A 14,404-nucleotide genomic window follows, 5' to 3' on the forward strand; every position below is an offset into this window, starting at 1 on the left:
AGAGATTTTCAGAAACTCCAGCCAGCCGTGGGATGCCACGCTGCTGGAATCAGGAGTGCAAAGTGAAGTGTTGCCTACAGCACTTGTTCTGTTCAGCACAACCCAGCGAAGGCTGGAGATGGTGATTTAGGGGTTCACATTAGGCTTTTGCTTTGCACTGAGCCTTCTGAAGTGGGAGTTGGACTTGTCTAAAAATCTGAAAGAGCTGAATTGCATCTTAGACAGCTGGTGTTGGGTACTTAACCACCTGAGTGTGGCTAATGAGTTATATACGTCAAGGTTTTATTGTATTGTGACTTATAAGATACTATATGTATGGTAATCAGTGTAAAATCTTGTTAAAAAACTAGGTTGAGTCTAAGGACTAACAAGGAGGGGAGCTCTAGACAGAGCAGAAGGCAGAAAGGCATCTGGTGTATTCCTGTATGTGATAAGATCATATGTATCACATGTGCAACTGTAATTCAGAGGCAGATGACTCAAAATGATGTTTTCCCCTTTGTACTATATCACAATTTATGTGTGTAATATATGGTATAATAATTTTTAATCTTTTATCAGACCAAAATGAAGTGTGAGAATAGATGGCTATTAAATATAAATGCCAGCAACTCAAAAGACCATGTAGATGTGGCGCTTGGAGGCATGGTTTAGCGGTGGACTTGGCAGTGCTGGGTTAACAGTTGGACTTGATGATCCTAAGGATCTTTTCCAACCTTAATGAGTCTAGTGAGTCTGAAGCCTACCAAAAGTTCCCTTTCCCTTGCTTACCTTTCCATATTCTCAGTAGAAGGATGAAAAATTATGTAGATGCTTTAAAACTGTACTGAGTCTTTGGTATGTTACTGAGACATGGTATGTTCCTCCCTAGGAATTAGCGTAAGAGCTGACAGATAGAGACCAGGTATTTAACCTTTGCCACCAGAGGTGTTAATGTTTAAGGGTCGCTGTTCAGGAAATGAGAACATCCCAATAACTGGTGAAATAAAGATTACAGAACATGACCTTTTATGTGAAATTCTAAAATTATATTTATTGGCCAATTCACAGAAAGTGCCATAGTGACCACAAAAATGAACCTGGTTTTATACATGTACAGATGTACAGGCCAGATTTTAAAATAACAGATCTATTTCCATTATGCATTTAATCAGGTGGCAAACACATGGATATTAACAATCTTGAGTTCATAAATGACTGTGCAAATCGACATGGCTTATTACGAAATACACCACTATGCCATGGAAGGGGTTTTGTACAACTTATTCCTACTATATGTACTTTACTGTGTCAAAATTTACTGAGCATTTTCCTGAAGAAAAGGTCGTTTTCCTTTTTTACAAAAACCAAACCAGCAGATTTGTATCTGTGTTCATAAATTATTTTCATTTCATATTCACCTTTTTAATTGCATATGGTCATTTAATTTCTCATTCTGCATAAATTGTATAGATTAGCACTTTCATAAATGCATTTAGCATCTGCAATGACATGTCAAGAAGTGGTTTATGATTGACATATACGTTAGGTATTTTTAACAATGAGCATCTCTCCTGATGTGTCTGTTGTTTTGAGACACACTAAAGGGGTCACAACTCCTTAATGATATGTTTATTCGAATCCCATCTGATGTATTTTTTTTATTATCAATAGAAGTGGCCACAACTATACCAAGACTGGACTGCTAGGAAAAAATCCTGAGCTACAAAATATACGCTACCAACTGCAGTTACTGCTCCTCAACAAGAACTAATGCACCAACATGGAAGTAAATCAGGGAAATGATGAACTGTGTATGAAAAGTTCTAGATTTGTGCAGATAGATGAAGTATCACTTTTACTGTTAAGCTATGATGAAATATGAAATAGAACTGTCCCAGTCAACTAGAGCGTGCAGCTGTCAGATTCAACATGCTGAGATTATTTTTTAGCTCTTCAAAATCCTACACTAACAGATTTCATAACTATATGGCTAATTCTAACCAGAAACAACCCCTTCCACCAAACGCCAACAATATTCAGGGTGAATGTCTGATTCCTGCTCTGCTACTCATCACAGCTTAAGTCATGCTTCACAGTTCCTTGCTCAGGAATTCCTCTTCTTTTTTCTCTCCCTTTGTGTTACAACCTCACTTTGCATGGCTTCATCATCTCCCTACATAGTCTACTAGATTTAAGTTAGTCTTCATGCAGTGGCTGGTTTTGGAAAGGTGGGCAAAAGAGAAGTGACAGGAAGCTATAATGACACCGTTTTGTAGAAAACAGAATGCTATTTCTGCTAGCTTTTCTTATCCATTGTATTAGCCAATGCCAAAGCAGTCATCTTCTGTTCATGTGACCTAAAACCAATGATGGCAATTTGTCATTCCCTACAATATTATTTATACAATGCTGTTTGACACCTATTAGGGGTAGAGAAGTGCTGAGGGAAGCATATAGCATCCTTAAGTCAACACTTAGCGTGCCTGCTCTCCCTTTTACAACAATCCTTTTAGATAGAGCAAATGAGGATGATGGTTTTGTTTCACTTGGGTCTTAGTGATGCGGTGGAACTTTGAGCACAAGGATTTTAGTTCTGTTCTGGCTTTCAGGTACAGAAAGTAGGGTTAGAAGAAGGAAATACATCAAATAAAAGACGTGGGTTGACTTTGTACATCTTTCTCTGTTTTAAACTGGGGTTTGCTTGAGACATGCTTGAAAACTAACCATATAGTCATGGTGTCACTCAGAGACCATAAATGCATTGCAGATTTGCAGTATTATGTTATGCATGGCAGTACTTGGAAAAGTTGGCACAATTCTATTTCTTTGCAGCAGTTACCATATGGCTAGAAATCTTGAGTAACTGGTTTAGAAAGCAGGTGCATTATACCAACGAGATTTGAGGTGGCACAACATATACTAATCTGTCCTAAAGGAATGTACTGGTAATAGTTACTGTTTAGCATAGGGACACTTAAAAGCATGAATGACAATGTCTGTTTTCAACCTAATTATGACAATCTAAATGTTAACAAATTACTACTTTGCATTATTGTTTGGTTGGCTATTAAGGTTTATAGGCTGGCTTTGTTAAATCATACTGACATGAAAGACACTGCCACATTTACATTATATGAGAACTTACCCATAGATTACAGCAATAATTTTTTAAGATCAAGTTTCAATAAGAATTTATTGTTTAGCCTTTGTCAACCTCTGCAGTCACACACACACCAACACAGAGCACGTGAACAGAGTGAAGTGACCATTACTAACTTACAGAAATACCAGGTTTTTAGTTTGTGTATTAATGACATTGTACAGAAAGAGTGAGACCGAAGACAGAAATGTGAGACTGAAGGAATGAACTGGAAGGAGGAGGGATTCATAAATGCTCTAATAAATGACCAACTTGGTAACTATCTGCAAATATTCAAAGGATATATATCACCGTTAGAGGAATCATTTAGGGTGGTGCAAAAGATGTAACTGGGACTAATGAGATAAAAATTACAAAAAGGATTATTTAAATTCATTATCAGGAAAAGCTTTCAAATAGACTGTAGAATTACCTCCTAGGGGAAGAAGTAGAAGCTTAAAAATATCTAAGTAGGTTGAAACACCCCCACCCCTAACACTAGAAAATATATTCTAGGGAACAATTAATTCAGCACCGTTAGCATAGTATTTTACCAGTACTACTTTTTATTTGTGTCTTTTAATCTTTAGTTCTAGGATTTAATGAGTCAAGCAGCAACTTCTAAATAACTGAAACTTAAATGAAACAGTTACTAGGAATCCTAACTGTAGTGTGTATTACTCTGCAAAGCAACAATTCCATTCCTGTTGTGATGACCCTTTGAACAGAACTGTCTGTTAACCACAATTATGTATTTACTCAAGCTTCTGTTGGTGCAGTATTTACAACAGAATATAAAAACCCTCATCTTTTGAGAAGTAGCTCACATTACTTGGATCAGTTTGTGGAGGAGCTAACAAGGAGCTACATGATCAAATCCTTCAACATCCTATATTTGTTTTCCTCCTCACTGATTCCGATAGCTGTCAGTTCTGGACATGAAGATAGCGTATTTCCATTTTCTTACTGTTTGACACTCAAGATTCTAATGTCTCTTGTTTCTAGAAGATTAAATTCCAGGTTTTTTTTTTTTTTGCCCATCAGCTGGAGACCTTAACTTTTTGTTTTCTATTCATGCCTTATTCTCTTCCCTAAAAAATGGTTCAATATTCTGAACGAACTGACTGCAGTCAAACCATTCCACATTCCAAAGCGCATGCCCAGTTAAAACCACCATCCACCTTCCCACCTGTGTGTGTGCACACTAAGCAGAGTGTAGACAAGAATGTGTTGCCAATTTCTGTACTGGTTTGAAATGTCACTGTAGTCACAGACATGGTCAGGGTTATCTGATCGAGTCTTTTTGCGTCTGTTTATATATTTAGGGGAGGCAGGAATAGAAAGAATCTAATTTTAACAATTTGTTTTTGTTCTTTTATCCTTAGGTTATCCTGAACTCTTCAGCCAAATCACTTCATGGGTTAATATGCATAAGGAACCTGGAAGAACTTCATATCCAGGTAGGAAGATAAACCCCTCTGAAAACCCAAAACCGTCCATATTCTATACAAAAATAATAGGGCAGCAAAAAGGCCTTTTACTCCCATGAAATCTTCCGTGTTTCTGAAACATGCGAATAGAATATGATTGTAAATCCTTAGTCTCCCATTCGGAGCCAGCTTCTCTTTGTTTTGAGCAGGCTTTATGCACTTACCCTACTGAAAGCTGCACTCTCATTGTACAATATATTTAGCTGGGAAAAGTAATTCTTCAGCTTGTTTTCAGCATAGGCATAAATAATGACAGTACATGGCCCTATAGCTTGAACAGCTGATGAATACACAATTTCCCCATGAGTAAGAGTTGAAAATAGAAATGAGGGCTTTTTCTGAATGTTGCTTTAAATGTTTGTAATATTTCAAACTTGTATTTCTTCATATGCCATAACTAATGAAAGAAGAGCCCAGAATTCTTGACTGTAACCATTATGTCATTCATTTTGGGTGTGTATAGGGTGCTCCACAATGGAGGGCTGTAAGTAGAGCTGCGAGAGAATTACTGAATCAGAACATGACCAAGCTCTTGGACAGTGCTTTTCAGCTACAGGTCTCATAGTACTTTGATGTCGGTGTCATTATTCGTATTTACAAGCAGAGAAATGGGACTTGGAACTAGCAAGCTACTGTCAATATCTACTCAAAAAAGCAGCAAAGTTCCTCTAGGGAAATAGACTTCCGGATCTGGTAACTGCCTTTTCGTCACCAGGAATATGAATGTATAAAACATACTGGGTTCATTTCCTGTGTGTTAGGCTGCAATAATGTGGGTTAGAAGTGTTTGTTATCTTAAACCCCTTTGTTAGATAGAGGTTTGTGAAATGAATGCCCTTGCTCCCCTTTCAGTTTTGTTCTGTTCAAGCATTGTGAGTTTTTATTTTATGATGTCTTCCTTAGGGAGGGAAAAAAAAAAAAGAAAAACCCAACAACAAAGAAATCACCCCCCCAAAACAACCTGTACCAGGGTTGTGCCTTGTTATCTGTACAAAAGTAATGAAATATAATTACCTCGTGAGATACCACTGGAGTAACTTTCTTAATAGATTTAACAGAAATGCTTCTTGAGATTGGGTGTGTTAAGAGGGTATGTGCTTTACACTGCTGTAATTTTCGTGCTCATCTTTCAAACCTGTCTTTATTTTCCACCCTAATTAAACAGAATCTGGATTTCAGGAGAGCCTACCAAAAAAAAAAAACCCCGAGCTGCAAGCAACAAAACACCCTAGTGCTAAAAGCAAACACTCTGATCACTGGATGCACTTTCTTTTGTTGGTTCATCTCAGACTCTCATCTCCTTCACTGGAAATCTGAAACATGCAGCATTAAGGGACCTAATACATTTCAATTTACAATGCTTCCCACACTGCCTGTTAGGCTTTTTTTCTTTTTAAAACAAAAACCAACCAACCAAAACCCAAAACCATTTGACATAAGTCTACATCGATTGTCCAGGATCACTGTTTGCTTCTGGGTGCTGTAGAAGGTATTTGTGTTACATTGCAAAGTGTTGCATGGTTTGAATATAAGTATGGGAGTGGTGGTGTTTTTTGGCTACACCTGGATCTTTGAGGGACAAGGATGGCTGTCACTCCTATGGCTGCAAATAACGATGCTTTATTTTTAATTAGTATTAAAGTTATTTTAATTAGTATTAAATTAGTACTAATTATTTTTAATTAGTATTAAGGTATTAAATAATTTAGCTGCAAATAATGACATTTTATTTTTAATTAGTATTAAAGATGTCATGAAACTCTACATGTCTGTTACTAATTTGAACTGGTGTCAGCCAAAGCAGTAAATATTGAGATTAATATCAACAACTATGCATTTTAAGGTTTGCTTGCAAATATGAAATACCTGTGGAGGGGACAGAACTGAAACAGAAGCAAGCAACTGATCAGAAAAAGCAACTTTGGCAGTTACATTAATTCAGACAACACACCTTGAATTTTTATTCGTAGGTTTCGCAGCTTTTTCCAGCCTTAGATTAGAATTTCAAAAATTAAAGAGATTCACTGATGTGATGTCATTTTAGACCTCAGGTGTCACAGACTGCTCATACCATGTATTATGGACACCTTCTCTGCACACCCAGGGAAGTGGTGGAGTCACCATTCCTGGAGGTATTTAAGAGGTGTAGATGTGGTGCTTAGGGACATCAGTTAGTGGTGTGTGTGTGGCAGTGCTGGGTGTTAACAGTTAGATTTGAGGAATTTAAATGTCTTTTCCAACCTAAATGATTCTATGATTCTAAGCACTTCTTTTTCAGAGAGGAATGGAGAGACCTGTGGCTTCTGATTAGGGAGGAAAAAAGAAAGATGTGCATGCCTATGTGTTCATATATATATATTTATGTATGTCTTCTAGTTTCCCTTGAAGCAAGTAGCTTGGATCAAAACCAGTAATTCATGGAGGGGAGAAAACAGTGTTCCTATGTTATTCCACTAGTAGGCTTTATCTCAGGAAGCCACTGCTGTCAACCGCTATACAAATATTTTAATTCTAAGGTTCATTTTGTGAAGAATTTTCTCATTCTCACTAGAACATTTTGTGAAAAGGATTTTTCTGTTTATTTAAATGAAAAATGCTGCATTATGCACTCCAATGAGTAATCTAAAATAAGCACAGTGATACATTTTTGTTTGCTCAGTATCTTGTTGCAACCCAAATTTTAGTGATAATACACATGCCTCTATTACTTTGCTTAGGTTTAAAAATGTAGGTTTATTTACAGTAGAGAAAATACTTTGCTTCTTGTGTAATGTACCAGCAAGACCTGAACAAAGCAAAAGGATAAAAATCTGTTAGATGGAGAAACACACTGATGGACACATGAACATATAAAAGAATTAAAGGCTGTCAATAAGGTTGTAAAATGCTGTTTTCAAGTTGCCCTAATGTTTGCTGTGATAATAATAAATAATCAGGAATAACAGAAACTGTAAAAATAATCAGAGTCCATTTTTAAATCTGAAATTGACTTTTAAGTAGCTACTTTTAATTTTAAATTTCTCTTTTTCTGAGCAGAAAGCTTTGCTGATATGTGCAGCTAACAAGCATCATGAAGAGCCTGCTTCATGTCCCTAACAAAAAATCAACACTAGGAAGTTATTTCGGATACTAAGATGCCAGGAAATGATCTAACATAAAATTTCTGTTCAAGTTATTTAGCACTTTAATTTTAAAATTAGTTTTTTATTAAACTGAAACATGGCCAAATTTACTATTTTCACACCTGCAGATAAACTGTGTTTGTTTATGTGGGAATGATTCTGCAAATGGTCTTGTAAGTTGAATATATGTGAGACCAGAATAAAAATAAAACAGGACTGCTCACATCATAACAACACTTCTATAGTGCCAGTATTTACAATCATGTTGGCACAACAAAAAGAACATAAGAACTCTTTAATTTAAAAATTAATTTAGAATTATTTTCATTTACTTTCTACTTATTGAACAACAAGGTCTAGTTGCTGTCAATCCTTTCCTGCAACTATCAGACACAGAAGCTGGAATTAAAAGGCCTAAACCCACAATATATTCTCTATATTCCAAGACGTACAGAAGCTGCTAATAATTCAGTACTAAGGGAGGGGGCTAGCCTCAAGATTGTTCAAGTTACTCTCTGCAATATTAACTACCACTGATGATGGGTGCTCGGGAAGGTCCTGTTGTGGCAAGGCTGACTGCTGCTTTCTCGAGGAGAGAGGAAGCAGCTAATTTTAAACAGCAAATTACAAAAGTAAAAGCAAAAATCAGTGATGAAATTATAAAGAAAAGGAAGTACCTAGAAAAAAACCAAACCAGACAAGCCACCCGACAGCATTCACTTCCATGCCATTTTGGTTTTTATGCATCAGAGCAGTTATCCTAGCTGTATTGTTTGATATGCAGAGCATTTGAAGATACAAAGATAATTAAGGGGACAAAACCCACACCACACAGACTTAACAACACATTGTACTAGCTTTGTTTCTATTTTTTTTTTTAATTCCTTTTTAAACAGTGTTTAAGAAAAATATGCTGTGTTACCATAACAAAGTAAAATACTCTCTCGACCTCTTAAGATTTCAGGTTTTGTTTTCACTTCTTTCTTTTGGTTCCAGGTAGGTTTTATTTGTTCTTGTTCTACTTTACAAAACCTTTTCTCAACATTAATGGCTTTAGGAAGAAGAAATAAGGGAGAATTATGAGTGCAAAAGAGAGCTGACAGTTGTGTATGCTGTATATGCTGACACTGTCTCTTGTGCCACTCATAAATGGGTAAGGGTAGAGAAGAAATAGGACATAATGTGTTATAGAATACAGTCAGACATGAATTCCAGCTGGCATTCACTAATCAAAAGGGAACATTTTCCTCATGTAAAATCATTGTTTAAATCCCAGCCATACACAGCTATGGAATAATGGGGTCACTAATTTTCCACTACTTCAGTAAGATGCTGCAGCAAGCTAATGATTTTACAAGACAGACAGTTTAAAGCATTGATTTGCTGCAAATTCCTCAATCCATAACTAATGAGCAGCTCTACAGGTTTTCAATAAATCAATCCCATTAGAATTTACAGTTTGCATAAGATGACATTACTCAGTCTGTTGACACAATGATTTTTGTCAGTAACCTTCAGCAGCCCCTTCTTGTTGCTGTTTTTTTTTTAAACTCTCTGTAATATGGGTAGGTTGAGGAAATCCCTGTGCTGAGGGTTCTGACAGCATGCCTGAAAAATACACTGTCCACTTCTACACAGGTGCACGTGCATCCCTTGTCAAGTCCTAGATCTTCCCGTGTAGAAGACAGCTAACATCCAAGCAAGCAGGATGAGATGACAAATGGAATACAGTCTCTGTCACCTGTAGCACTAAGACTCTCCCCCCTGTCTGAACGTGGATTGTATTTTACAGAGTGTGAAGTCAAGTGGCAACTAATATTTGGACCCACACAAGTAATTCTTCATAAACAAGCTGAAATCTCTCCTGTATGAAAAAAAATAGGAAAGATAAAAACCTCTATGGATCGAGTGACAGGACTTTCGTCACGTATCTGCAATATAGAAACAGGAAATTGAGAACTACGCTTGCTAACAGATCTAGATTACTTTATTACTGGTGATGCCAGTATGTTTGTACCATGTTTTCTCCAGGCTTTGTAAGAAAAGGGTCAGTTCTATAATTACCAATTAACTACAACAAGATCATTTTAGGCAAAACAGTTATAGGCAAGCAGAAGTTAAAATCCTGTCAATTAACAGACTGAAAAAATCATTGTATTGGTTGTTACAAAAGAGCAAGGTGGCTGGAGGGCTGTTAGTACGGGAGTGTTGAATCATCCCACTCCAACTGCTCTTGCCTGGTGACCTTCTGTTTATCTCCCTTCTGGACAATCACTTCCTCTTCCTCCTCCTCATCTTCCTCCTCCTCTTCACTTTCATCAGATTCAGCACTGCTTGTGTCGTCGTCTTCATCTTCTATGTCTTCTTCATCGCTTTCCTCTTCTGTCTGGTGAGGCTTTTCATATTTCTACAGTACAGTTAGAGAAATGAAAGAGACGCAGTAGAAGAAAAGTGCCTTCTTGCTAGCCAGCGGCTGTGAGAATGTGAGCATTTATTCCACATTTAGAAATGGTAACATGCTTGGAACATCTGCCTTCCATCATTATGTGACTATTAGGCATCAAATATGATAGAATTCAGTAGCAAATATTTAAAAACTACTCTAACAGGAATGGAATGTTGATAAGCAATACCTTTGTTGGTCAAGCTGCCAAAATGTAACTCTTCAATGTTTCTTTAAACTGCTGATCATTCTCCCTCTTTTAGTGATTAATGCTTACATTAAAAAGTTAAAAAGTAAGTAATGATATGATCTTGAGCACCTAGGATGCAAGTATGGATGGAGAGGAAGTAGTGGTGTTGTAGCCAAGGATTCTTCACTATCATCTTAATTATATATGACAACACACATGAACTTTTCAGTTATATGTTATCATGGTAGTATCATGATGTAATAATATGTCTTAGTTATGTACCTCCATGGGGTTGACAGTAATAGTCAGAGCAGAATCATCCCAATCCATTTCATTTTCTTTACTTCCTTCATTGTCTGCAGAGCTGTGCTGATGAGCTGTCCGAATTCGATAGACGCCCAAGGTTATGATGAAAATGAGTATGCTCACACAGATTATTATAACGATAGTAGCCACACTTGGAACAACTGGAACAAAAGATGGAAAAGGGAATGGGCTTATATTTGTGGAAAAAATTGCCTACAAAACACTAAATACATTGTCTATTTATTTTTTCCCCTCAGTACCTCTTCCTTTGGATTGAGAATCAGCATAAGCACCTGTCATGTGCCTGGAACTACAGAAAGTGTTGACAAGTGCCATCTACTAAGGCAGAACATACTCGAATGGTGTTTACAGATTATAAATCATAACTAAAAAGTGAGTATGCCTATCATTTGTTTTTTCAAGCTACTTTATTACAGAAGGACAAGTAGTTAATCAGTGCAGAATGATTTAGTTTCAGAACAAGTGTTTCTGCAGTAAGGGTCAGTTATTTCACCTGCATGTTGCCCCCTTCTGATGAAAGCTGAGATGTTAACCTCACTTGTGACAAAAAGTCTATCTCAAAGCTTGTATTTTCAAAGGTTTCAAACACTTGTACTTTGATTTAAATCTCAATGCCCAAGAAATAAAACAACACATTGCCACTCTATTTGCTTGTGGGAAATACTTTCTTGTAAGACTCATGAGGATTCAAGACATTTTTCCTCACTGTTCTGTCACACTCCGAAGCCTCTGTCTCCACCTAGTCATGGGAAGAAATCTCTCGGAACTATTCTAATATTATCAGCTCAAAAATAAGGCTAGTGGAGAAGTGCTGCCACTTTCTATGTAACCTCTGCTACCCAGGTACTGCAGTACCAGGAGCTATAGTAGTTCTGTACCCCATTTTGTCACCTTGCTCTGCCTGTAAGAATGGAACTCTGAAATCAGAACAATATTAAAGAAGAACGAACTAGTGTGCAATAGTTGGTTTTGTAAAAATTCAGTTTTAGTAAAATCTCTGTACAAGTATACAGAAAAATACAGTAATCTTCTAAGCCTAAAACTTCATGTAACTACTTATAACTACCTACACTTTATTTAAGGTTTACTTTTTTATATATGTATCGTTCAGCTAAAAGGATTTCAGAATCCAGCATTTAAACAGATAATCTTTGCCCTGGCCTTAACTTCATTGAAAAGGCTTCAGATATGGGTATATATTTTAACTCGGTCAATTTAAAAATTCATATTTAATACAAACATTTCTTCCTTTTGCTTAGAAGAAGGTGGGCAGAAATTAATATGCCACACAAGTAGAGATGTACAAAGAGAAAATGAACATAAATATTATCCTTCATACCATTCAATACTAGAAATGAGACATTCTAAATGATGTGGACTAGGGTATATAGCATTTAATGAAGACCAGTTTTTAAAGACAAAGTACCTCCTTGGAAACAAAGAAGAGAATTGAACAGTAGTCCTTTCATACCTGTGCAATGATTCCTGTGAGGTTTCACAAGCTGTAACTATGGACTTCAGGGCTTTATTTGTTAAACCAGGCTGAATCGCAAGGGAAGCAATGACATACCTGAATCATTGTAAGCAGTCTCTGTAAACTTGTCACATACCTGAGCTGTGAACAGCAGTAGTGCTTCCCTCTGGGTGGTGGACAGATTGGAGAAATTGTGGCTGCGCTATCATATGGTTTACATGGTCCATGAAGTTGGAGCTGTGTAGAATATTAACCTGGCCCAAGAGAAATGTAACAGATCAGATACTAAGAAGTGCTCTATATTCCAAGCCTATTGGAATATATTTTATATAAATATAAATAAATAAATAACTAACAAGAATAGAATGTTGATAAGCAATATCTTTGTTAGTCAAGCTGGCAAAATGTGACTCTTGAATGTTTATTTAAACTGCTGATCATAAACAACTTGCATTATATATATAATTTATGTACAAATAATATATATAATGCATATCATATATTCTATATAAAATATAGATTAAATAAAATATATTTATTTTAATATATACATATATTTACATATTATACATATAATTATATATAGTATAGTATATAATATAGAGAAAACATTTTATATCTAATATAAATAACATTTAATATTGATTAAATATACGAAAATATATATAATAGAAATAATATATAAATTTATATGTAAATATAAATGTATAAATATATATTTATATTTATAACAAATTATATTTATATATAAATATAAGTATATATAACTATATAGGTATTATGTATAATGTTTTAAAATACATTAAATTATATATAAATATACATTTATATATTTTATATAATTACATGTATTTATAATTTATATTTATATATCATATATATTACATATAATATATAAAAATACAAATTATATATATAATACAAATTATGTATAATATATATAATATATATTCCAGCAGGCTTGGAATATAGAGCACATATCTAATACATATTATATATATTTTATACATTACATAATATATTAAAATATTTTAAATTTCTATTAATATATAAATTTACTATTGATATAGCTAATATATAGTATATATAATGTATATATTATATATGTTATATAATATATAATATACAATATTATGGCTATATATTTCTATGATATGCAATATGACATTTAATATTTATATAGAATATACATTATACACAAATATTTGTATGAATAATTATAATAATATATATTATATGTAATAAATGTAAAATATATATCAATGTAAAATATATATTATATATATGTACTTTTTTTTTTACAAATATATATATAGCCGCTGTGCTGGACATAGGAGCAGCATATATATGCTCAAGAGTGCTATCTAAATATTCGTGTGGTAACTGACCATGTCTAGGTACTGGATCTAATGCGTTTATTACCTATATACTGAGTTTCCTCCTCAAAGAAAACTGAAATAATGTTAATTACCAGGAATGATCTCCATCTGATGAGGAGATGGAGATCTCCTATATTATAAAACTTAGTGTAAGGGGGTAGTGCTTGGTAAAACTGAAAAAGGTGAATGCTGCAGGAAAGAAAATTATGTCAGGATAAGTGAAAGACAATTAATCTAAATAAAACAATTAGGCTGTAATGATTTACTTTTGAGCAGGTGTTTGAATCTTCAGAAAGAACTGTAGGAGATTTTATGTCACGGAAAAACAACAATAATGACCTTAGTTTCCATTCCGTTTGAGCAGGAGCAGAACTCCACTCATGCAGAGAAGGGTCGTCATGAGAAATGCCCTCAGGGGATGCCAACTTGCTCTTGAATGGAACTTAGAATTCTTCCTCTATTTGACTGTAGTTACACAGAGCATGTCTATAATTTCACCGACTTTAGAGAAAACTCAACGTTGCTGAAAATAGGGCTAGAGCTCAGCCTCCATGCTAGAAAAGAAGACTTAACTAAATGATTGCTTACCTCCAAGTTAAATTCGTTGCTAGTGTAACGTCCGTTCAGCTCTGAGCACTTGACTCTGAACTTTCTGTCAAAGGTGCCGGAAGTGTCCCAGTTACGATAGCGAATCTGCTGGAGAACCTGTTCATAGTTGTTCATGCTGTCCACACCTGAAATGGAGGTAAAGCAGTAATAATCACATGGAGATGCTATGTAACAAATGCTCTGTGCAGGACAGGAGAAATCAAACATGCTCAGAAAGTACAAAATCTGGCAGAATGATCTGAAGATGAT

General features: G+C 35.3%; 1 protein-coding gene and 1 long non-coding RNA gene across 3 annotated transcripts in view; one reads left to right on the forward strand and one right to left on the reverse strand.

Moving 5' to 3' along the window:
- Nucleotides 1-1,006: 1,006 nt before the first annotated feature.
- CLSTN2 (calsyntenin 2) overlaps nucleotides 1,007-14,404 on the reverse strand; it is a 200,232-nt gene continuing 186,834 nt past the window's right edge. Inside the window, exons 13-17 of one of the 2 annotated variants that reach the window (XM_030494868.1) lie at nucleotides 14,135-14,280; nucleotides 12,304-12,421; nucleotides 10,649-10,833; nucleotides 9,971-10,140; nucleotides 1,007-7,396 (exon numbers count right to left, since the gene is read on the reverse strand). In XM_030494868.1, the coding sequence (XP_030350728.1) occupies nucleotides 7,345-7,396; nucleotides 9,971-10,140; nucleotides 10,649-10,833; nucleotides 12,304-12,421; nucleotides 14,135-14,280 (671 nt within the window). In that variant the 3' untranslated portion in view covers nucleotides 1,007-7,344. Of the gene's footprint in view, nucleotides 10,141-10,648; nucleotides 10,834-12,303; nucleotides 12,422-14,134; nucleotides 14,281-14,404 lie in introns of both variants that reach the window. The other variant, XM_030494869.1, reaches the window with a different exon arrangement.
- The window catches only part of LOC115611633, a 40,327-nt gene continuing 30,427 nt past the window's right edge, over nucleotides 4,505-14,404 (forward strand). The window contains exons 1-2 of the long non-coding RNA XR_003992653.1: nucleotides 4,505-4,581; nucleotides 10,930-11,065. This is a non-coding gene — a long non-coding RNA (uncharacterized LOC115611633). The remainder of the gene's footprint in view (nucleotides 4,582-10,929; nucleotides 11,066-14,404) is intronic.

The sequence above is a fragment of the Strigops habroptila genome, chromosome 8 (assembly GCF_004027225.2).
Source record: "Strigops habroptila isolate Jane chromosome 8, bStrHab1.2.pri, whole genome shotgun sequence".
Classification (NCBI taxonomy): Eukaryota; Metazoa; Chordata; class Aves; order Psittaciformes; family Psittacidae; genus Strigops; species Strigops habroptila.